The sequence below is a fragment of the Sceloporus occidentalis genome, unplaced genomic scaffold, assembly GCF_023333645.1.
Source record: "Sceloporus occidentalis isolate IW3139 unplaced genomic scaffold, rSceOcc1.0.p SCAF_1, whole genome shotgun sequence".
Taxonomy (NCBI): domain Eukaryota; kingdom Metazoa; phylum Chordata; class Lepidosauria; order Squamata; family Phrynosomatidae; genus Sceloporus; species Sceloporus occidentalis.
Window position 1 is genome coordinate 54725620 of NW_028316981.1, and position 24471 is coordinate 54750090.

Below are 24471 nucleotides of genomic sequence, written 5' to 3' on the forward strand. Positions count from 1 at the left end.
AATTCATACTCAAATGAGAAAGAATGAGCCTAGTGTCAATTAAATAGGATCCTTTCATTTTGCAAGCCTTCCCAGTATATTTTCCCTACTGTGCCTTTTCTTCATTTTATATCTTGTTTTGTACTTCTGTATATACTGTATACAGTATATATAGATATGTATACATTGTTATATATTCTGAAATTTTCATATGTAAGCAGTTTATAAATATCCATAAATAGAAAACAGCTACTTACTTTTGTGTTTCAAACAGTGTAATTTTTTTCTTTGACTGAGGATTATAGACTCTTGTGGTAAAGAGGACCATGCCTATTACAGCCTTTAAACGGCATAAACAGTTGAATGTTAAATGAGGGTAAACAAATTTCTGAGAACTGAACCTCCTACACTGATAGGATTAACTTTCCTGAAACACAGGTCCATCACAAGTTCCTGGAGCCTGTTAAGTTGTAGGCCTTTTACAGAGATTGTAAGACGAAAAGAGAAGAGGTAAGAAAAACTTGAAAGTTTGAATTGGCACCAGAGGATCTTCTTTTATGGAAATAAAAATGCATGATGTCAAGTCTACAATTGTTCCCTCTCTATAAATCTTATTTCTAAGATCTGTTCTGGAGGAGGAGATGCCCCTTACAGTATCTCACATATTTACTGATGAAACACAAAACTCAGTAAGCAGTCCTCTTCAACATACTGCTCTCCAAATGTTTTGAATTTCAGCTCCCATCAACTTCAGCCACAATGGTCAGGAATTCCCTGAGATGCAATTCAAAATCTGTAGGATGATGGCCTCACTTTGGAAAATTGTGCTATGAAGCATCTACCTTAAGACTTCTGGAGTTTCATGCATCAGAATGATAAATGAGTTTCCCTCCTTGCATAGCTACATAAACAATAGACAGAGAGCTCCGATGAGCTCAGTGGAGTTTATTTCTGGGTAATCATGGCATAAATGTTATGAAAAGAAAAAAAAAAGAATCCTATTACAATTAAAAGCTGAGAGCCACTCACTTAAACACTGAATATAAGATGGCCAAATGGTATCCCTGTTGTACATCACACACAGGAATGGAACAACACCTTTCTAACAACAAAAAATATGAAGCTACCGCTTCTACCAGCTTTCTAGGGATTTGTACTGTGATTATTTTTACAACTGATTTATTTGGTGTTTTTTTTTTCCATTACTGTAAAATATTTATATCCTGCCCTGTCCAAAGATCTCAGTGTGACATACAATAAAGTCAATTTAAAGTATGAAATAGTAAAAAATAATATAGTCTAAAATGTCTCAGTGCTTCAGGAAGGAAAAGGGAGGCTGATCTTGTCAACGAGATTGCATTTTTTATGGATAGGTGCAAAATTCCATGTATGCAGGAAATGTGTGTTTTAGTCATGTATATCTTAACAGCTACATGCACCAGGGATTTGCCGTGTATGTCTTCAAGCAGACCCTGGAGACCACTGCCAGATTTATTGTACCTGTACTTTGTGATGTTGCTCATCACAAAAATGAAAGTGAGAATCCCATGCCTTTACCTATCCAGGAGCTCACCTTACATTGGTAACTGGTGGCTCTGATGTCACCAAGGCAATGGATTTGAACCTAAACTTTAAAAGAGCTGTCCAAAGTGTTGAACCTGTTTTGGGAATAGTGTTCAGAACCACAGATAGCTCTTTCAAAGTTTGGACTCAAATTGAGAGCAGATTTATCATCCTGCTGCTATTGAACCAACCATCTGCCACAAACAAAGCCACTTATACAACTGGACAATTGGGTCCTTTCAGGACCAGCACTGGGTTCTAACTCCACTACCAGTGCAGCAGAAACCAACCGCCTTAAGGGTTGGTCCTGCCTTGGCTCCAGTACTTAAGGAGGGTTTTGTCACTTGGGTGGCAAAGGAGTTTGGCCTGGAATCCCACTGGTCTCTCAAACCTGATGTATTCCATTCTTACAGGAAAGTCATGGACAATACAGGAATGAAGGATGGATTTACTCAACCATCAAGGGATCCTACCAGTCATGGTCATTTGTATGTCCATTGCTCAAGATGAATTTGGAATGATCTGTTTTGGGCAAAGCCTGTGTGTTTTCACGTACAATTTTAGTCTCTAGTACAACAAGGGTTTTTTTATATATCTGTTTTGGGGTTCTCTAGAGGCAGCTGTAGTGCTAATAATAGCATGGTGACAGCTGCTACACAAGAGCAGAAAAATTCTAGATGCAACTCTGGCCTTCTCTCTCCTTCCTCCTCTCCCTCCCTCCCCACTTCTCTTTCTCCTTTTCTCTCAAGCTTCCTTACAGACTGAGCTAGGAGAGTATTGGAACAAGATATAATTTGACCTGCAAAGGCATCTTCTGTAGTGGAACATATTTTGGGATGTTTTGGCCTTAGTGACTGACTGACTCAGCCATGTGCAAATAACACTGGATGAGGTTGGTCCATCCCTTGGGATGGCCAGAGATGACTTGGTTGGCTGCTTTATACTGCAGTATTTTTCTTTCCAGGACTGCTTATTTCTGCCATCCTTCTGCTTGTCTTCAGTATTTAGTGTCAGTCTAAGCTGATCTCCTTTTAGCTCATTTTGTGCTATTGATCTAAAATGAGATACACTGATATGGGGGAGAAGAATATGGGGGCAATAACAATTTCCAAAAATAAGGCTGAATCAGTTGTGAGGTTGCTTGTACCTTGAAAAAAGACTGAAAAAAGCACTCTGAAGTTCCAGTAATTAGTTACGTGTTCTTTCTGTCATATTTAAAGCCCTACATGGCTTATGTCCACACTATTTGGTAGACCGTTGCTCCTGGTATGAACTGGGCCGGACTCTGAGATCCTCTGGAGAAGCCATTCTCTCCGTCCCAACACCATCACAAACACAGTTGGTAGGGACATGAGAGAGGGCCTTCTCGGTGGCTGCTGCTAGACTCTGGAACTTCCTACCCAGAGAGAGCAGAATGGCTCCCTCCTTCATGGCCTTCCGCCGGCAGGTAAAGACCTATCTGTTCACACAGGCATTTAAGGAATTACTATAAGAATAGGCTGGGATGTTGGACCAGTTTAAAAATTCTTTTTAATGTACATTTTTTAAAAAATGTTTTAAATTATACTGTTTTTTAATGCTGTGAAGCCGCGCTGAGTCCCAGTCCTGGGAAAAGAGCGGGATACAAATAAATAAATAAATACATGTCCCAATCCAAATACTGTTCTGGGTGCCATCCTCACCCTACTGAATACCCAGCAATTCTATTTTATGCTAGTTTAACTTGGGTAGTTGCTACTTGGGACTCAGTGGCTCAGTGGTTAAGACTCTGATGATTCCAAGATCCGTAGTTCGAGGGCCAAGTGCCGTGTGATGGAGTGAGCTCCTGTCACTAGTCCCAGCTTCTTCCAACCTAGCAGTTTGAAAGCATGTAAAAGTGTAAGTGCTTCAGCGAGAAGGTAACAGCACTCAGTGTAGTCATGCTGGCCACATGACCACAGAGTCGTCTTTGACAACGCTGACTCTTCGGCTTAGTAACAGAGATGAGCATTGCCCCCTACAGTCGGACACATCTTGACAACCTTGTCAAAGGGGAATACCTTTACCTTAACCTAGCTGCTACTAATCTATCATTTGTTAATTGTAAGCATATATGGGCTAAGATCCAATTGGATGTTGATAGTGTGTACAGCTCTACCAGGGTACTTACACTGACATGTTGGAAAAGAAGGACTACTCCTTTCCCCCAGGTGCACAATGACTGCTGGACAGTAACAGAGGGCCCTTTCTCAGCCCGTCACCAGCCATTAGGATCAGGCAACTAGTCATAGTCTACCTATTGTTTTGCAGCCAAGGAAAAGATATTGCACAAAGATGTACTAGATCCCTCATTACAAAATGCCTGAGAAAGTACTTATACTGACATAACTTGGACATTTCAGCTGCAGATTCAGATCCCTGCTACATTGCTAGAAATTTTAAACAGTCAAGAGTCAAGTTAACTTGAGTGCATGCACCATTTGGTCACTTAGTTCACATGGCATTCCAACCTACTATTTTATCTTTTCTCTGTAATTTTAACAAGAATAGTAAAGCTACGTAGTTTCAGATAGTTTAATAAAAAAAGCACAAATAAACTCTTAAACAAAAGCAGGATTTATTTAGCAATACAGAACAGAAAAACAGGCACATCAAAAAGAAACAAAATATACAACTCTAAGAAATCAGACACAGAAATCTGTGTAAAGGCTTTGGCTTGGGTTGTCATTCTTAGTCTTGCTGAGTTCATAAGATATCATACCATTCCTTGTGTCAAGTACACTCTGAATCTCAGCAAGTGGAGACACTACCTGTATCCTTTGTCCACGGAAAGTCACTATTTCAAACTGAGGAAACTCATTATCAGTGGGATTGCAATTCCAAATTAATGTATGATCTATCCCTATAGATCTTTGAAGCTATATTTTGAAGCTATAATGAACAGAGGGAAGTTACTGACACACTTTAATACCTGAGGAAGGTTTGAGGAAGGGAAACTGAATGTTAGATGTCTTGTTAACATGGTAAACCAAAGTTGGCCAAAAAGAATCTAAGAGTGTTTGCTATCTAAAGGGTAAGATAAAACATTGGTGATGGTGTCAGTGTATGTTCTTCAAAATAATTAAAGAGAATATACTATTGTTCAGATAGGTCTTAGAAATGTTCAAGTTTTGTCTCTGAGACCTGTGGATTGTGTTTCATTTCATTTCACGTGCAGCATTTCAATTTATCCCTAAAGAGAGATTAAACTCTTCCAAGACAATTGGTTTTCAATGCAATTAAATGCACTATTACCTTTCTGTACCATGGAGGTTTTGAACTACTTTCTTCAGGCTGATTCTGTTGCAATTGTGCGTCATTTCCCAAGCACTGGATACACTATATTTTTCTTTCTTGAGAATAACATTGTTCCCATAGATAATCTGTTCATTGCAGTTGTGATGTTGCTGTGAATAATGTAGTCATGCCAGGGGATGGGGAGGGAAATGCTTCTTCTGATTTTTTTGCTTTCAGATCCCTCATCTGTTCTCTTCCCTACTTCTGATGAGACTCTCATTCTTGTTTGTAGGCTCTTTATGCATCTGCCTTCCTGTATTGGAAGACCTTGGTACAGAAGGTCTGAGCTCAACTTCCCTGGTGGATTTTAGAGCAATATCCCAGCTGGAGTCTTTAGATTCCAGTGAACAGACCAACCTGGAAGTGTCTGAGCTTGTCCCAAGTGCCCTGCAAGCCTCACCTGGCTCAGGTTTCTCTAGTGAAGAGAATGAAGACTCCAAGGTTCTTCAGTCCCAGTTTTTCTGGGAAGATGGTGGGGACATCAATGATTCCAGCTTGTATGTGGGACCAGCATCAGGTAATCTATTTGTGTTCATTTCTTCCCCCTTAGTTTTTCACTTCAGACACTTCTAATGCCATCCTGATGCAATTCTGGCAAAGGAAAGGTGGAATTCAAACCTGTATGTTTTCTGTGCCATGTAAGTTTAGGAACCCCTCAAAAGGGAAATGGATTAAGATGTTTCTAGGCAGACAGTTTCTGGTGCTAACTAATTTTCCTGAACAACAAGTGGAGTTGCAATTGGCTTTCCGCACTTTGAGGGTAAGAAAGCAGCATAGGTTCATGTCCATGTATCCTGTTAAATTCTGTCCATGATATAGCTGTGTGAGTGGGGATGAGTCCCTAAAGGTGAGCATCCATTTCCTTTCAATGAAAAGAGTTAGGTGGTGTTTTTTTTTAGTCATGTTCAAGTGCTTTGTAAAATTAAATCAAGATTGTGCAGGAACTTTAATATATGTTCAAAACACTGACATTCAACACAAATCTGGCAGGGTTTCAGTTAACATCTTAGATTTCTAAATATTAGTTCAAAAATGAATAAAAGTATTCAATTAAATAAAAGTGATTAAAATGACACTGACTGGGAAGGAAACAGAGATGGTGCACCAAGGTGCTGATGGGTTCATCTGCCAAGTACATCTCTTATATATTAAGTTACCATATTTTGAAAAGCAAAAAAAAAGACCACCCCCTTACTGACTACTTCAAACCATTGGTTGTTATGACATCTCTCACTTTAAACACCCCCAATATCAACTGGATGATTGCTACTAGTAATAGTCCTAATTTTCACTATATTTAAATAATAATCTTTTTAATTGATTGTATAGCAATATTTTATCATACTAACTATTGATCTGGTTACGTCAGTAACATTCAAACACAACCTGTGATTAGAAGCCCATTCATCGCACTTTTTCATCCATCCCTGTAGCACAACAACCCTATGAGGTAAGGCAACATCAGGGAAGACTGTCAAAAGGACATTAAATTCACAAGCTATAATTTTGGTCATCCAGAATATTTGCTATATAGTGCTTTGTTTTGTCTCATAGATTCACAGTCATTAGACTTACAAAGACTGCTTGCAAACCCCCTCTGAACAATTCTTGTGGAGAAAATCCTGTGATAGATTTGATTTGGAGTCACCATAAGTCTGAAAAGACTTGAAGGCAAACAATAACAAACATTATAGATAATAGAAATAGACATTTTTCCTCCTCTCACACAAGGAAATAATGCTGCTTCTGTGATGAGTACATATGCATTGTCTGAAAACAAAGGAAATATGCTTGTTGCTCCAGAAGGTTGTTTTTATTTGTGAACAAATTTAATTGATATGTAATCAAATGGATGCAATTAACTGATTTTGAATGTTCTTTCTGTTGGTCTCAGTATATCTTACCATATAATTCTTTGTCCTTAATTCTAAGTTCCCAAGGTCACCAAAACTGAAAGTGGAGCATATTCAATGCACACACAAAAAATTTCATTTGTTTTCTGTCTGGGTTTCCTTTTCAATATTCAAAAAGCAATTTTGCTTTTTTTGATGGGATGCTTCCATATAAAGTGTGCATGGTGCTGTTCCCCAGTTTCCCAGATTGGCAAAATTTTCTCAGGCCAAGTACAAATGGGCAGGAATCGCTGTCCTGGTGCCGATTCTAGGGTTTGGGAGCACGCTCCCAAACTCTAGTCTGTATGGGTGCCACCATCATGGCTGACTCCTGTCCCCATGGGGGCCACCATGATGACACAAGCGTGGCGCAGCATCCACACATCGTGGTGCTGCTCTTGCGTCATCAATGCATGACAGTGTGCCAATGGCGCACTCATTGCATCAGCCGCGTGCACTTAAACGAACCTGGTGCGGAGGGATGCCACGTGGTTTGGCTGCTGTGGTGTCTCTCAGGATCAAAAATGGGCGGCTTCAGCCCGCCCTTTTGGGGCGGACTGTCAAGCCCCTCAGAGACATCTTGCATGAAATTCCCAAACCATTCTCATGTTTTTGCCATCTAATGAATAGGAGAATGTGATCTCTGAGGCAACAGCTGGGTAGGATTTTTCAGACAATAAATATTGCATATTGTCCTGCATTGCAATCAATATAATATCTATTTCTTTCTACATTTTTGTCTCTCCTTGTCACCATGCTCCTTGCTGCACACAATCCAGGAAAGCTACAGCTGCATCAGAATTTGGCAAAAATGTTTACAAAAATCTAATTCTACCCTTTATGACTTTCTGTGTTACAGGGAAATGTTAATTCTTTCTCTTAAACCATCTTTCTCAACAGCTTCCATGATCTCCCTTGTTGATTGCTAATTATTTCATGGGTAACAATAAACAATGATATTTGGCACATTAAATCGCAATGGGTATGAGCAGCCTGTTGATGTAAAATCTTGGCCTCTGTCTTCATGCAACCAGGTGAACAAATTCAACAGGATTCAAACAATGATACCTTTTTGGGCCAATCAAAATGCACAATTACATGTTGCTGCAAGCTTTTGAAGTTACACTGGTTTCTTCTTCATCAGGCAAACAGGAGAAAGAAATTGAAGATGTTAGTCATAGGTCTGCATTTTCTGTTTCTGGTCTTAGTTCAGATGCTAGGGAGGGCGATCTGCAGGCTGGCACCTCTCCCTTTGGCCATGTGGTCACTGGTAGATTTTCAAAGTCAAGGAAATTTAATGTCCATTTGCAATTCAAAGAAGATGTTTCCTTGGAATCCAGCATGTCTCCTTCCTTTCTGAAGTCACAGGCTCCTATGTACATAGAGAAGACTGAATTTCTCAAGAAATCTTGATATTTTGCCCTCTGAGGCTTCTGCCTCCAACAAAGGTAAAGCACACCCCCCCCCCCCAATATTGGCATGTTTTGCATCTATACCACCTAAAGTTTTCCTAATGCAAAATATGAAGACCTCTTGAGAAATTCCATATTCTCTACCTGCATAGGAGCCCAGCTTCACAAAGGAAGGAGACATACTGGATTCCAGGGAAACATCTTCTTTGAATTGCAAATGGACATTAAATTTCTTTGACTTTGGCAATGGGGCCATGGTAGATTTTCAAAGGAGGAGGTGCCAGCCAGTAGATAGCCCTCCCCACGATCTGAACTAATACCAGAATTAGAAAATGCAAGCCTATAACTAACATCTTCAATTTCTTTCTCCTGTTTGCCTAATGAAGAAGCTAATGTGACTTTGAATGCTTGCAACATGTAATTGTGCATTTTGGTTGGTCCAATAAAGGTATCATTGTTTGGATGTTATTGGATTTGCTATATGGCCAACACGGCTCCCCCTAGATGTTTTTTTTTAAATCCAACAGGGTTAGCTTAATGCAAGAATGTGCTTAAGGCAGGGGTGGGCAAAATATGGTCCATGTGCTGCAAGGGGCCATTTTTTGTGGCCCTGGGGACCTCTAGAGGCCAAATATTTGGCCCAGAATATCCCCAAAAGCCCTCTAGGGGATTATGATAGCATTTTTGCCATGTTTTTGATCCCCTGGGCCAATTTACATCCAGGAGAGGTTAAAAAAAAAGGAAGTGAGCAGGAAGAGGCCCTCTTTAAAAAGGCCTTGCTTAAGCACAGGGAAGTTCAAATTCATGAGTTGGAAGCCACCCTGAGAGTTTCTTTGAAGAGCAATGAATGAATGAACAACTAAAGGCCCAGGGGACCTAAAAACATGGTGAAAATGCCCCCTGCCCCCAAGGCCATTTGGGGCCAAAGATATTTTAATTTTTTTAGGTGTTGGGAATATAATGGAGGGTACAGTTCTCCAAGCCTTCTGGGAATCTAATGCAGCCCTTCCACAATTGCCCACCCCTGACCTAAGGGTTGAATTCAACTGCAGGAGGGTTGCAGGGGGAGTGACTTTCCAATAGTGGATGGATCCTAAGGCAAAAATAAGAGACCATAACTGACATTTTTTACTGCCAGTAATTAAATCTTAGGCAAGACATTTCCACCTTTAAGAATGGGGGAAAATCAGTACAGAACCCGGGGAACCATCAAACAGTAGTGCCATGAGCAAAGGGGCATGACCACTATGGGAACCCTAAAGAGTGAATAGTTTTACAAAAAGGCCACATTCAACCCTAGGATTTGGGATTCCCCACCCCCGGCTTTACCTGCTTGCATAAAGGAAGGAGCAAAGTGGGAGCAAACAGTCTTTCTGTGTCAGAAGGTTGGGATGTCCAACCCAGGACGGTGCTTTTTGTTGTTGCTGCCAGGATTTGTAAATCCACAGCAATCCCTGGAGGTAAGTCTATTTGGATGTAATACACTATAATCATGGATTGAAATGTCAGGCTAGTCTGCCTGGTTTGTTTACCTGTTCATGAAATGGATGGTGGGAAGAGAGAAGTTAGTAGCCATGTACATGAACATACAACTAACATGTGCTCTGCTTTAAGAAGTCAGATTTTTTTGGCTAGGTCTGACAGAACAGAACATGACTTTAGGAATGTGGTTTGAGATGCCCAGGGAGAGGAGGTGGGGAAATTGGAGTGGGGGAACATATTCAGGTTTTCTTGAAAGCTTATGAGATTATCCTGTGCAATCTTGACCTGATTTTCAGGCAGGCCATATTATGGTAAGTACAGCATGAAAAGTTGACCTTGGGCTTCTGTCTTTTTCCTTGATATCTTCTGTACTTTCCTTTTTTTATTTTTTGTTAGAGTAGGCAGCTGCCCAGTCTGACTCCAGTACTGAATTAGAAAGCAATACCATTTCTACTTGTATCTCAGTGTGCAAGCTTCAAACTGAATGAAATAGCTGAGCATCCTGCTGGGAAAAACACTGTGAGAGTGCCAACCTTGTACACTGTGCTTCTATAAGCCCTTCTTCTTCATATAATTTCCCCTCACCCTATATTTGTGGTGACATTTTTTGTCATGTTTTGGGAGTCTCTCTCTGGACTCTTGAGTTCCAGAGAGACCTTTAAGCAGAAAGTAAACCATAAATCCACTTCTCGTTAACTTCCATTAAATTAAAGTCCTTTCCTATGCATAAAACACCTCTGCACTGGGCCTTCAAAATTGGCAAAGTTGCTCTGTATTCCCAGCAGGGTATGGAAAGGGATATGAGCAGGGATAAAGCTCTGCAAGGTCCTGCTGAGGGCCAGTGAGGCTTCTGGACTCCTGACAGTTGCTCACCCTTGTCTTAAAGGGCAAGGAAAACATACAGAATAGCTTTATTATGTACTTTCAATGTAACTGAACTGACCAGTTCAGTGATGAGTGTCCAGGTGTGTGTTGCAGTGCTTAGTGCTAGATTATGACTCGGCAGAGGACCCTGGTTCAAATACATTGTCTGGATGTTCTTAGGCCAGTCACTATCTCACCAGACTTGTTACCCCAAGGTCAGGCCCCTGATCACCCCTCAGTTTTGATATCAGTCTAATTATAAAAGGGACACTGGGGTGGGTGACCTGGAAGGGCAAACCCACTGTGGAAACCTGGCCATACTACATTTGGAAATCCGTTTGGCTCTAGCAAGGGAGGAAGCAAGCACCCCTCACAATTCTATTTTGTGTTGAACCAGAACTAGCACCCTGGATAACATCTTTAATACCTGAAACCTGGAATGTATTCAGAGCTGTCACTGGTGAACACTGTGCTACAGTAAGCATATGTACGTGGTATAGTGGTTTGAGCATTGGACTACAGCTCTAAAGATCAGGGTTCAAATCCCCACTCAGCCATGGAAACCCACTGGATAAACTTGGGCAAGTCACACTCTCTCAGCCTCAGAGGATAGAAATGGCAACCCTCCCCCATGAAGAAACTTACCAAGAAAACCCCTTAATAGGTTTGCCATAGGGTCAACATAGGTCAGAAACAACTTGAATAAATCTAACAGGTTAACATGGAGGACAAGAATATAATCCACTTATGACAAAAGTATTTTTTTCTAGGTATAATGGAACTAAGGTTATATCCAATCGGTAGAGGTTCAGGAAGTCATTTTATTGTTTTATTGTTTAGTAAATGTTGTTAATGTGGTTATTGTCTTATGTAGTTTAAGTTTTTGCTCATTTTGTTGTTAAATGTTTGTTGGTTTAAATTAAATTTATAAAAACACAAAAATATCAGGAAATATATTAAAATGGATTTTTTTTTAAAAAAAGAAACAACTTGAAAGCTCACAACAATAAAAACAAGTGCAGAAGAACTAAGCCTGTTATAGAAGAATCTTGCAAGGAGCAATGACAGAAGCTCGCCCCCAGTTCCTATGGTGGTACTAGCTCTTTCTATAATGGTACAGATAAAACAGAGATGACAGTGGGAGATGCCTGTACAAATAAAGTGGACATGACAGTGGGATATGCTTGCTTGTTTTATTTCTTAGTTGTTTAGAAATGCACACATACATATAAATGCACTTATAATTATACTCTAATCTCTGTTTATATTAAACACAGGCGCGTGTGCACACACCAAAACCAGGGGAGCCTTTTGCTTTTCATGAACATTGTCCCATAGTTGCCTACAATACTCCTTTGCTTCTGGCGTCTGCTGGAAACATCTGCTTCCTGTGCACAGACTGACAACAAATTTACTTCTTTTAATCTTATCTTCAGCCAAGCGTTTATAAAATTTAAGCACCTTTTAAAGACAACACCTAAGAGGCTTAGTGATGAACATCTCCCTGCCTGGTGCTACTGCTGTTTTCCTCAGTTGATTCTGTGTCCTGTGTTTATGAGGTTTCTTTAATGCCAGCATGAACTCTGCTGCTATTTCCAGGTGAAAGCTCTTTGGCGACCCAGTGCTATGGTTCCTATGGGTAGGTCTGCTTCATCATATAGATGGTTTCCTTTCAGAGAAATTCTAAACAAGAGGCACTAATCACTTGGTGGCTATTAGAGGTCCTGTACCATAAGATTAGAGTGTGAGTAGTCACATTCTGGCTAAATTCCAATTCTAGTAATTGCATTCTGCTTCCTTAATACCATCCTCTTGTTCAGTCCCAAGGCGACTTTAAAAATGGCCTTTCCCCTACATATAGGTTTCTGAAGGAAAAGATACATAGCTGTTGTTTTCATTATCATTTGTGGAGTACAGCGTGGGGGTTTTTTTATGAGCATAACAGTGTGGTATGTCTTCCTAGCTAGCATTTTTACTGCAAAATAAAGGCATGTGTTACACTTTGCAGATGCCAGTTTTGCCTCTATGTGAAGATGATTTATATGTAAGGAAAATAGAGTGTATTAAATTGTCTTAATTTCTCTTTTCTCCATGTATTATTAATGCCAAAATGTACTGGCCCAGTATCAAATCTTAACAGTAGACAAAATGTTTCTTGCATTATTCTGGCTGACAACTTCTGTTGAAGGCATAATAGAAATGGGTGTCCTCTTGATGGAGAAGCCTAGTTTATTATAAGATGGCTTCTACTTAACAGTAATTCAATTGCTAGTTAATTTGATTTCCCTCAATTTAATTAGATAAATCCATTATAGCCAGATTGCTTCCCTTACAAGTAACACAGTGATCCTCCCTTTTACAATTATGGGTTGAGTTTGATTTAAGCCTACTATAGGTAGATAAGAGTGAGTGACTAGGAAAAACTAATTATCAGATCGACATTGCTGTGTAAGCAGTCTCTGTATCTACTGCTGGTAGAATGTGTGGGACTGAACAGAAGAAAGAGCCTTGAGATGACCCTAGAGATGTTGTTGGACTGCAACCCCCATCACCCCAACAAGCATAGTTAGTGGTAAGGGATCATGAAATGTGCATTCCAATGGGGCCATATGTTCCCCACTGATGGTCTAGAGAACCATTCTGTTTGTTTTCACTGGCAAATCAGATACCACTTTGAAATACACAACCAGGACATGAGGGCGATTTCCCTTTCCTGCTGTAGCTGCCCAACAGTATGTTTCTGATCCTGGAGGTTGTATATAGCCATCTAAATTAGAGGGAGCATGGTGTAGTGCCAGGGTTCAAATCCCTGCTCAGCCATATAATCCTACTGAGTGACCCTGAGCAAATCACATTCTCTCAGCCTCAGAGGAAGGCAAATTCAAAGCCCCACTGAACAAATCTCACTAACAAACCCCTATGATAGGTTCACCTGAGGATTGGCATTCGTGTGGGTAGACAAGATGTTCATTTTTCTGTAAACTTTCTAGTTAACACTGACAGACATATGTATATCTGTATCAACATGGGCTGGCATCCTGGCATCCAGTTGGGAATTTATGACATTGTAAACCAACTTACGGTTGTGCAGATTTTCACAACAATTGTATTCCCAGGAGGGGAGCATTGTCATAGCTATACCATTGGGACCATTGCACAATTGGATGGAGTAGTGTGGCTATTTCACAATGGTCACGATGCACAGCAGTAAAGCACTTTGTGGGACAACCTGTCTTTTCACAGTGATAGCGCCAGCAGGAGAAACAGCCCCAAACAAAGCCACAGGGTACGGGTAATTTGGAATGAAGAGCAGTAGAAAGTCATAGGCACCCTGTGTCTGGCTGGAAAATTTTTCAAACTTTTGTGTATTGTTTCAGTGATATAGCTCCATCATCGCAAAGTTTTGCAACTTGGCCTAGATTTATGTCATTGTGTTTGCATTATTGGCATCTGTGTGTGTAATGTATGCTTGCTACACACACACACACACACACACACACACACACACACACACCACAAAACAGTATTCACAAGACCAAATCATCCTTTCATTATAAACAAATATATCTATCAGGGATTTTTAGGATTCTGCCAGATCCTTTCATAAGAAGTGGTTCGCTGTTGCATTGATTACTGATTTCCTTTTCTCTTTCTTATTGGTAATGCATGTGTTTTATAGAAGAGTTGGATTTAAATATAAACATGTTAAAGATATTATCAACTGGGTGTAACATACAATAGAGGCTTGGTAGTATAACTGATGGGAGGTGTAGTGTTTGCTCTGGAGAAAAAAACTGCCTGTCTAGAGAATGCACAGATGTGTGTGGGAGGATACTGGTATTGAATTCTATCAAGGTCAGTCTTGTGTGAAACCTAAAAGGGCCTAAAGTGAAAATATAGGAGAGCAGTGGGTAAGCTAGAAAGGGTGCAAGTATGTTTTGGCTTATGAACAAATCAAGGTAAAGCCTGCAGATTTAGAGGGTGGGGTATTGCTTATTCTATGCTTATGTTTGGGGATTATATTAGTTCTGTCTACAGAAGTCACACTGTTAATTTCTCTGGTTACTGAAATAGTTTTGCTGTTGAATACAGAAGACTGGTTTAGTGAACCAAAGGGAGTGGGCAGTTCTTGACACATATGGGGAAAGTGTTTGTTCTTGTTGTTAACTGTCCTCAAATCGATTTTTATTTTTATTGTCAAAATTATCAATCTTTGTTTTTATTTTTTATTTTTCAAGATGCTGGGGACAGCTGGTGAGTCTTGTCTGTTCTACCCCTTTCTCTCTGTTTTGCAGTTCAGGCATGCTCAGTAAGGAATCCCAAAGGCAGCTGCTGTTTAACTTGCCTATTGTAAGGAGGCACACATGGCTATAGCAGGATCAGCTAGAGCAAAATTGTGCTCTTTCCTCGCTCAGGCTTTATTGCATTGTTTACTACAGACAGGCTTTTTCAGCCCTCCCTCACCATCCTCCTAATGCCAGTTCTCCTTAAAAACACCTAGCTATACAGAGAACAAAGAGAGGGGCTGGGAAAGCATAAAAAGACTTTGAAAAGGAAACTTTTTTCTCAGAAGTATTAGGGTTGCTATATTCCAGTTCCTCATAACCAGGCATTTAATTTGCACATTATGCAAATTATTATAATTATGCACATTAATTTGCATTCTGATTATGCAAATTCAACACATTAATGATTGCACTTTTTCTACCATTATGTTTCAGCCACAGTATCAGTATCAAGCTATGAGCTCTTTATTCCTTCTTTTCCCCACTAGATGTTATGAAAAGAAGGAGGCTTCCAAGCAGCACCAGAGAGTAAAGCGACCGACCCCCTTTACTCTCTCAAGGCTTTTGGGAAGCAAAATTTCACTGTGCTGCCTAGACCCAGGCTGCTGGCACAATCATCACACAACACAAGGCCTTTCCTTTCTCACTTTCTGGGGAGGAAATGGAAGAATAAGGTGGAAATTCTACACCTGTGCAGTAGAACTGGAGCCTGCAGAGCAGGATGAGGCTCCCACCAATGCCAGTCCTCTTGCATAGTTTACTGTTTCATCGCATCTGCTGCTTTTAACCTACCCATTGGCCTGCCACAAAAGAGAAATCTAGGATCTATTGCTTCAACTGACCCAGCTGGCCAGGAGATTTTTAGACCCTTCAGTTGGGGATGTTCTGGGACAAATGGCAACCTTAAGAAGTATGCCTGTACTTTGTGTATTTGTTTTAACACCTCATTCACTAGAAGAGGAAATGTGATATTGATGACTGCCAATTTCACAAGTGAGAATATAGCCAGCAGACAGACTGATGATGAAGCAATGCATGAAGCAGCTGAATAACAAAGTAAACTACCTTAGATATGTCTTTTAACTTGCTACGTTTTCATTCTTGTGGATGTGTTTTTGTCTCCTGTTGGGGCTACCTTTATTTCAGCAAGCTATCCACTCCCCTTTCCAATGAACCTGAAACCATGACCACAGAAGAGTAGATAACCAAGTTTATCTAGAATTCATGAGCATGTTCAGAATTACAGGGATAGAGTTACTGCACAAATCTCATCCGTGCTCTCTGACCATTGCTGTTTAGATTAGGATTTTGATCTAGAGTTTAGTAAACTATTTGAACAAACACTGGCAAGGTGCTCATGGAAAAGGCAGCAGGCTTGTGTGTGTGCTAGCTTGTTCAGAGGAATAAGTTTAGATGTTGGGAATGTGGACTGAATAAATCCATGATGTGGGTGAAATAAAGGGAATTATGGTGTGTGAACACTACAAAAATGAAGATAATAGTTATTAATCATGACTAAAAGTTGGCAAAGTGCAACCTTTCAGATGATGCTGGAGTGCAACTCACCAAGTTTCTTACCACTAGTTATGCTATCAGGTAGGGCTGCTGAGTGTTACAATCCAACAGTGTCTGGAAGCCCATAATTTGCCTGTTGTGCTGGTTTATGAATAGAAAAGTGCAGGTACTCAGAAGTGGAAAACCTGTGTCCTGGCAAAAGGTAACAGACTCCCGAGAGATCAGATGATCTCCAAGTACAAGGTACACTGCACAAGTATAATGCTACAATTCCCCATTAACTTCCAAGAGCACATCCTGTGGAATCTTGGGATTTTTAGTTTAGGGGGGAGTATTGAGAATTCTCAGCCAGAGAGCTGTAGTGCCTCCACAAATTACATGGGATACAACTATGCTGTTAAAGTGTACTCCTACAGTTGCCCCGTCAATCAGTGGACTTGATGATCTGCGGAGGGGCGACCCGCCATTGAGATGAATGGGGCGTGCTCCCGCGCAGGAGCATATCCCATTCATTTTAATGAGGCTTGATTATCTGTGAGTCTCCTAAGTCACAGGGGGGTCTGGAACGGATCCCCCATGAGTTAGGAGGGGTGACTGTATAGTGCGAAAAGGCCCAATAGACAAGAAATACCTTTCTTAGGTGTCTATAACTGTATTTACATGGACACCACTTACTTCTGTTACACTCGTCCTTCCATATTCGCTAGAGTTAGGGGCACAAGACTCCCGTGAATATGGAAAAACCGCAAATAACAAAAACACCATTTTTTACCTGAGAGGACACCTCTCTAGGAATCTCTAGGTCCTCCAGTGCAACTCTGTGGTCAACGTCCAAGAGACACTGACCATAGAACTGCACTGGAGGAGATACAAATGCCTAGTAGAATATTCTCTCTAGGAATCTTAGGTATTTCAGTGCAACCTTTAGTTAAAGTTGACCATAGAGTTGCACTAGAGGACCTACATATTCCTAGAGAGAACATATTAATCAAAGCCGCGAATAATCAAAGCCGCAAATATGGAGGGATGAGTGTATTTTGATATTAGTCCAGAGAGGGCATGCCATTTTTTCTTGGGAGCTTGCATTCAGTGAAATGACACACTGATACAGAATTCTTGATTTCCCTTTCTCTGGTGTTATTGGGACACATGGTGCCAATCCAGCAACATGTGCACTGAACCAAGGTCAAGTAATCAATGACAGTGCTGCTGATCACCTGCTGCTGAAAAACTGAGCTCCTGCTGCCCCACTTGAGCAGGAGTTTTGCAATATCATTTCCCCTCTCCTCCACTCATGATCATTTCACGGGATTGGGTGAGCAATATTGGCCACCAAAAGTTAGTTCAAATGCTTTGCTCTTCTTCTGGTGAGCCTATTTCAGGAATGAGTTCCACATACAACTGCTCTTGAGAATGATATGCAGATGGTGTTCTTTTGAATTTGAGGAATATCAATCTGCACAGGTGCCTTCTTCACTTCCATTACATAACTTAAATGTGTAAAGCTGTAATATGGATAGTATGCTAGCTAGCTAGCTAGATTTTGTTTGTGTTTGTTTGTTTTTTGTATTTATACCATGCTCTTCAGAAATGCTCTCAGAGTGGCTTACAAATGGGTAAAGAGTCCCTTGCCCTCAGGCTTACCATTTAAAGACACAACATACAAGGAAAGGGGGTGGCAGTGGGAAGGGGATCAAGTCCAGCAGAAGCTATCTCTTATTTTTTCCCGAGGCCAAGGTGCTGGCAGTTGGTACAGAAGGAGGCCTTTCTTTTGCCTCTGGGTTAAGTATGGTGGAACTGTGCCTGCTTCTTATTCTCTCCCTCTGAGGCCAGGGCATTGGCAGTTGGAATGACAGAATGAGATGTCTTCTCTATAATAGGCCCATGGTGGCGAACCTATGGCACATGTGCCCTCTCTGACATACGAAGCCATTTCTGGGGGCACACAGAGTGGGGGAAGAGTAGGAACAGGTACGTGCCTGTTCCTCATCTTTGCCCTGCCCTCCTGGGCCTTCAGCTGTCTCCAGGGACCCCAGAAGTCCCACTCCCCATCATTGGGTAACACCCAGTATGGAAATACCTTTGAGTTTGGGCACTCGGTCTCTAAAAGGTTCATCACCACTGCTATAGGTGGTTAAAGATGTTTCTTCTGAGCATGTGGTACCACCTGGCACTCTCCACCTCTGATGTATAAGTGAACATTGGTTGTTCACCAGGGATCAGATACACTGATTGAATGCAATACAATACAACACCCAGTGGCAAAAAATATGCTCTATAGGCCATGAGGAGGAAGCCTGTAAAATAACGTTGGAAAAATTCCGATCTTCTGGATATTTTTGTACTGTTCCTCCATAATCTATCAAGATTGCTTATGATGGCAAGCTCCCCATCTTAAAAGCCTACTCACGCTTTAAAACCTTTCATTAGAACTATGAACATGTAGTATCAGTATTTATTTTACAATAAATATTTGAAGGGATGTCATATTGAGGAGGAAGCAAGCTTGTTTTCTGCTGCTCCAGAGACTAGGGTCCAGAACCATGGATGCAAGCTACAGGAAAAGAGATTCCACCTCAACATTAGGAAGAACTTCCTGACAGTAAGGGCTGTTTGACAGTGGAACATACTTCCACAGAGTGTGGTGGAATCTCCCTCCTAGGAAGTCTTTAAACAGAGGATGGATGGCCATCTGTCGGGGATGTTTAGACTGAGATTTCCTACATGGCAGGGGGGTTGGACTGGATGGCCCTTGTGGTCTCTTCCAACTCTATTATTCGATGATTCGATGATTCCAGTCTCCCAGTGTTTTGTACTACAACTTCCAGTATTCCTGAGCAGTGGCCAAGCTGGCTGGGGCTAATGGTAGTTAGCATCTAAGGCATCTGGTGGGTTCCAGACTGAATATATTCCAGGACCCCAAGAATGCAGGGGTGGAGAAGGCTTCCATCTTTTAAAAGTTGGTATGGTTATTAGGGTAATACAGTGTGCAAGATATCTTAAAAATTTTAACCACTGAAGTTGCAGAGCTGATAAAAGAGAGCAAAGGGCTTGCCCTGAATGATGCATGAAGAAGAAAATATTACTCAGTGTTTTTTCTACTATTGATTATGTGATCTATATAGCCAGCTGAATATAAATGACAGCAACAAATCAGTTGTTCAGTTATGATTATTGGTGTATGGTGTGTGTTATAAAATCAGAGTTTACCTCTCCTGTCCTTAAATGTGTATTAGATCAAGTGGGAAAGTGTTAAGAAGTGGGGAAGGGTATGTCTAATGTACATACCACTTGACAATATATGATTTTAAGCAGTGGTTAGTGCTGCAGGGAAAAATAGATCTTTGATGAGGAATTAAAAGAAAGCCATTCAAAGATATAGTTGTCTAGGGTTCAAAATACACTGCAGAAATAATCCTTTTTGAGATTGCTTTCACTGCCTTGGCTCAGTACTAGGGAATCCTGGATATTGTAGTTCATTGTGGCACCAGAACACTGACAGAGAAGGATAAATGTCTCACAAAACTACAGTTCCCAGAATTCCCCAGCACTGAGCTAGGGCAATTAACGCAGTCTCTAACTGAATTATTTCTGCATTGTGTTTTGGATCTAGGAAAGAATCAAGAAAGAAGATCTAATGGTCTTTTGAGACAATGTGGAAATTTAAGGTGAATAAGGATGGTAGATTAATTAGAATATGTTTTGCTAACTATACATTTGTATAACATCTCTGAGAGACAGATGTAGGAGATCCCAGAATTAAGTCTTTCAATTTCCTTGATTTTCTGGATTATTCATAATATCCCTTTTTTCTTTCTTTTCTTCAGACTACAGTTTTCCACTTGCCTCCCAGAAGGCATTACCTAAAGGAAATGGGACACAGATCAAAGACCCTCAGGAAGTGCCCACTTTCCGTCAGTCACTTGATTCTATTGAGCCTGACTCTGAAGTGCCTTCCACCAGTGCCCTTGAGGAAGAGGAAGGGTTGCTTCCTATAAACCAATCAAAAGGAGTGTCCCAGAGCAGCCAAATACCCAAAGTCAGTTTTTCTGAAACACCTGGGCAAGATGCATCACACTCTATGCTTTTCTCCACCACAGCCAGCACAACAGGTCTTGTGACTGAGGTGCTGGTTGACAGGCAAGAGGATGAATCTGCTCCTGAGCATGCTTCCTCAGGCCTTGACCTAGGGAGCAGCATGGGCCCCAGTGTCTTGCCTCTGTCCTCCATTTTGTCAGCTACTCCTAAAGGAGCCCAGCTTATCTCGGACATCCCTCTTAGAATAACCTCAGAAAACCAAAGGGCCACAGTAGGAGGGGAACATATGAAGACCATAACAACAACAGCTGCAATGCCATCTAATGTAAGAGAAGTGGAGACCTCAATGAGTGGAGACAGTCCAAAGCCCACAAAAGGAACAGGAATGGGGCATGCTGATTCAGCTGCAGGGACAGTAGCTATAGAGGCCACAGAAGAGGCTGAAACAAAGAAGCAGACAGGGGGAGATCTTCTCATAACACAATCTTATGGCGATGGCACCCAGGTTTCTGAGACTGCTTCCAGGACTTCTAGCAGCCCATCAAACCCCAGCTCTTCAGTGGATTTCTGGGACTGGACTGATAAGCCAGCACCTACTCCTACTCCCAATCAAAATATGACAAAGTTGCCAGTCACAGCAACTGCTGCAGGAGAACGAAGCTTTGCACCACAAACTGGAGATGCCCGCATGGCTGTGCTGTCCACAGGAGTGCCTTGGAGTCTGACACAGGTAACAGTGATGTTCTTGTTCTTTTCTGGGTGATGTGCATTTATAGTTATATAGTAACCTCTCCTGATCTGGGTTTCCAAAACGAGAACACATCAAATTATGGGAGAGAGGGGGGATTATACCACTTTCATTGTAATACTCACCTTCTGGATCAAATGTGAATTGTCTATAACTTTTTTCAATATAAATCCTGTACTTAGCCCTAAGAGACATGAATCAGAAACATAGCACAAATATTGTGCTTTGACCCTTTGGTTCAAAACCGTAAATGTTCATTGTTTATGGCAGCCTGAAACTATTCTGAGGAAATAAAATCATATAAATGAATAAAATAAACAAATAATAAAATAATTTCATATTATTATTATTAGCTTTATTTATAAAGCGCCGTAAATGTACACGGCGCTGTACAAAACCAAGTAAAATCGAGAATATATAGAATATATAAAAAGCCTGCCTATGGCGTACAATCTAGAAGTTAAAACAACAAATTAAAAATATCATAAGAAAACAAGTTAAAACAGCAACTATCCAATATTGAGTCAAGCATCAAAACAACCAGGTCATAATCACAGACTTCCTGGGTACCCGTGGTACCCACGGTGCAAGAAATATGTTAGTGCTTAAGGTACCACAATGCTAGAAACGTGTTCTATGTATGACAAGGTTTGTTATTTTAGAAATGTATCCCATACATTTCATGCTTTGTCTGTCTGTCTGTTTTGGCCTTTCCAAGGGCAAAAAATGATTATACTATATCTGGTTTTAGGCTTCAGTATGCATACTTGGCAACACAGTGTTTCCTGTGAGCACTATTAGGTCAGGCACTATGATAGACCACCAATAAAAGATAATCCATTGGAGAGTTGGGTACATGATTTGGGATGGTCTAAAGCAGGGGTAGGCAACCTTTTTGAGCCAGGGGCCGGGTTGCTGCCCCTCAGACAACTGGGGGGCCGAAGTAAAAAAATAAATAATTAAATAATTTTAAAAAATTAAATATATAAATAAACGGGGACAAATTGGAGGACACTTTGTTTAAAAAATGGAGGACATGTGAAAAAATTTGCTGATTTTTAAAAAAATGTTAATATAAATACATGTTTCTGAGGCTTCTATAGACAATTGCCCCCCAAAGGCCCTGGCGGCAATTGGCGGCAGGAACGGGCTGGGGCCAGTCCCAAGGCCTCGCCGGGCCGGATCTGGCCCAGGGGCTGCAGGTTGCCTACCCCTGGTCTAAAGCTTGGATTTGGGTACCCAGACCCACTTAACTATTATGCATACATGTCTTTTCCCCCACCAAAGCACTGAACCAAGTTCAATGCTATCATGACTCACATAGGATGTCATTCTGAAGCTTCAGTACATTATTTGTGTGTCTGAAAATTTTAATGTTGAACGTGTCATCCATATTGAGTACATTAAGGATATCAGCATGGGGATACTATTTTTCAGACCATCTTGTGTTTATATGAAAAGTTGAATGAGAGGCAGTGCTATGGTACCTTATAAAAGCCAGTTCTCAAGAAGTTTGGATGCATTCTTTGGAGTAGTAGACAGCACATTTATAGAGCACATGTTGACAATATTTTTCCCAATTCTCCATACGTGCTCTGGTAACCTCTTGGTTGGATTTCTGTAATGCGCTCTACATGGGGCAACCCTTGTACCAAACCCGGAAGCTTCAATTAGTACAGAATATGGCAGCAAGATTGGTCACTGGATGTGCCAGGACTAGCCATATAACACCTATTTTACAAGATCTACACTGGCTGCCCATTCGCTTCCGGGTGCAATACAAGGTGTTGGTTATTACCTACAAAGCCCTAAATGGCTTGGGCCCAGGGTACTTGGAAGACCGCCTCTCCCCATATAATCCGCCCCGCACTCTCAGATCAGTCGGGAAGCATCTGTTGAGGGTTCCTAAGGCGAAATATACCTCGTCTTTACAAAGGGCATTCTCCTTCTCGGCCCCGCAGACCTGCTCCGTCGCCTCTCTTGATCTTTTTAGGAAGAAACTAAAGACCTTCCTCTTCCAACAAGCTTTCCCCCATATGTCCTGATGTTGTGTGGTTCTCCCTTTTGATATACAACAGTTTATCCAGCTAGTTTTTGTGTGTGTGTTTTAAAGGTTGTATGTTTTATAGTTTTTAAATTGTATTGGGATGTTTTTAACATGTTGTTGGTGATACTTGTTCGTTAATGTTATAATGTATCACTTCTGTTGTACACCGCTGTGATCGAATTTGGAATTTGGAATAGCGGTATATAAATAAATTTTATTATTATTATTATTGTTATGAGCCTGGAATTGCTATGCTTCACAATATTTTGTGACCTAGTAAGCATTAGGAAGGGAACAAAGCTGTGGCAATTCTCAGAGATCATCTCCATGGAATTTGGGGGTGACTGAAATGTTAAATTTCAACCACATACACTGTTTCCTACTCATTTATACAATTTTGGCAATTATTGGTACAGTGACAATATGCTTGACTGTCTACTACTCAAAGCATAGGACAGAAGTGATGTTGTGGCAGCTCATAGTTAACACTGTACTGGATACATAGGTGACTGTTACTCACCAAACAACAAATCCCAAGATTATATAAAATGGAGCCATAGCAAATAAAGTTCTGTCTTATATTCTTCATGGTTTCAGAATGAGATTTGAGAAATCTGCTGCCAGTTGTGAGTACAGAGAGCAAATGTTCAGAAAAGCTGTACATCTTTCCATATAATTTCCAGCTAAATCATGTTATTATTTTCCAGGTGACCTGTAAGGACTGGAGCAATTTGGCAGGCAAAAACTACATAATCTTGAACATGTCAGACAACATTGACTGTGTGAGTAGATTGCTCCCTCCCCTTTTCAAATACAATTCTGCTTTCCTTTCATATCAAGATAATTCAAGATGGTTTGTAGAATTTGATATAATCTGTCTCTCTCAAGTAGCAAAAACAAACAAATGAACAAAAAGCCCTTGTACTAAAATCTCCATATGAGTTAAAAAGGGACACTGTGCATATCTATTTGAAAGTAAATTAAATTAAATTCGATGGGGCTTATTCCCAAGTAACTCTGGTATGGTTGCAGCTGTATGCATCCAAATGTTCGTGGAACAGCTTGAAATCCATTCACGAGGAACTAGAAAATACACCACTTGGGGAATGTATGAATTAGGATTTTGAAAGTTCATTGGGATTAGATGTCGATTTGCCTCAGAAACAGATGTGCGGAGCTTAACTTTTTCACATTTCTGTGAAACAATTGTATAAGGAAATCTCTGTATAGTTGAGACTTGAGATGGTGTATTCATGTCTTTAAAAAGTGATATGAAAAAGAACCTGGTGATTTGTCTTTCAAGACAAATTACAATGATTCCATACTGAGG

General features: G+C 40.7%; 1 protein-coding gene across 2 annotated transcripts in view; it reads left to right on the plus strand.

Moving 5' to 3' along the window:
• Nucleotides 1-24471, plus strand: part of PODXL2 (podocalyxin like 2) — a 65612-nt gene that overhangs the window by 25425 nt on the left and 15716 nt on the right. Inside the window, exons 1-4 of one of the 2 annotated variants that reach the window (XM_089521376.1) lie at nt 5332-5374; nt 9462-9621; nt 20136-21076; nt 23849-23923. In XM_089521376.1, the coding sequence (XP_089377502.1) occupies nt 5342-5374; nt 9462-9621; nt 20136-21076; nt 23849-23923 (1209 nt within the window). In that variant the 5' untranslated portion in view covers nt 5332-5341. Of the gene's footprint in view, nt 1-5089; nt 5375-9461; nt 9622-20135; nt 21077-23848; nt 23924-24471 lie in introns of those variants that run through there. The other variant, XM_089521368.1, reaches the window with a different exon arrangement.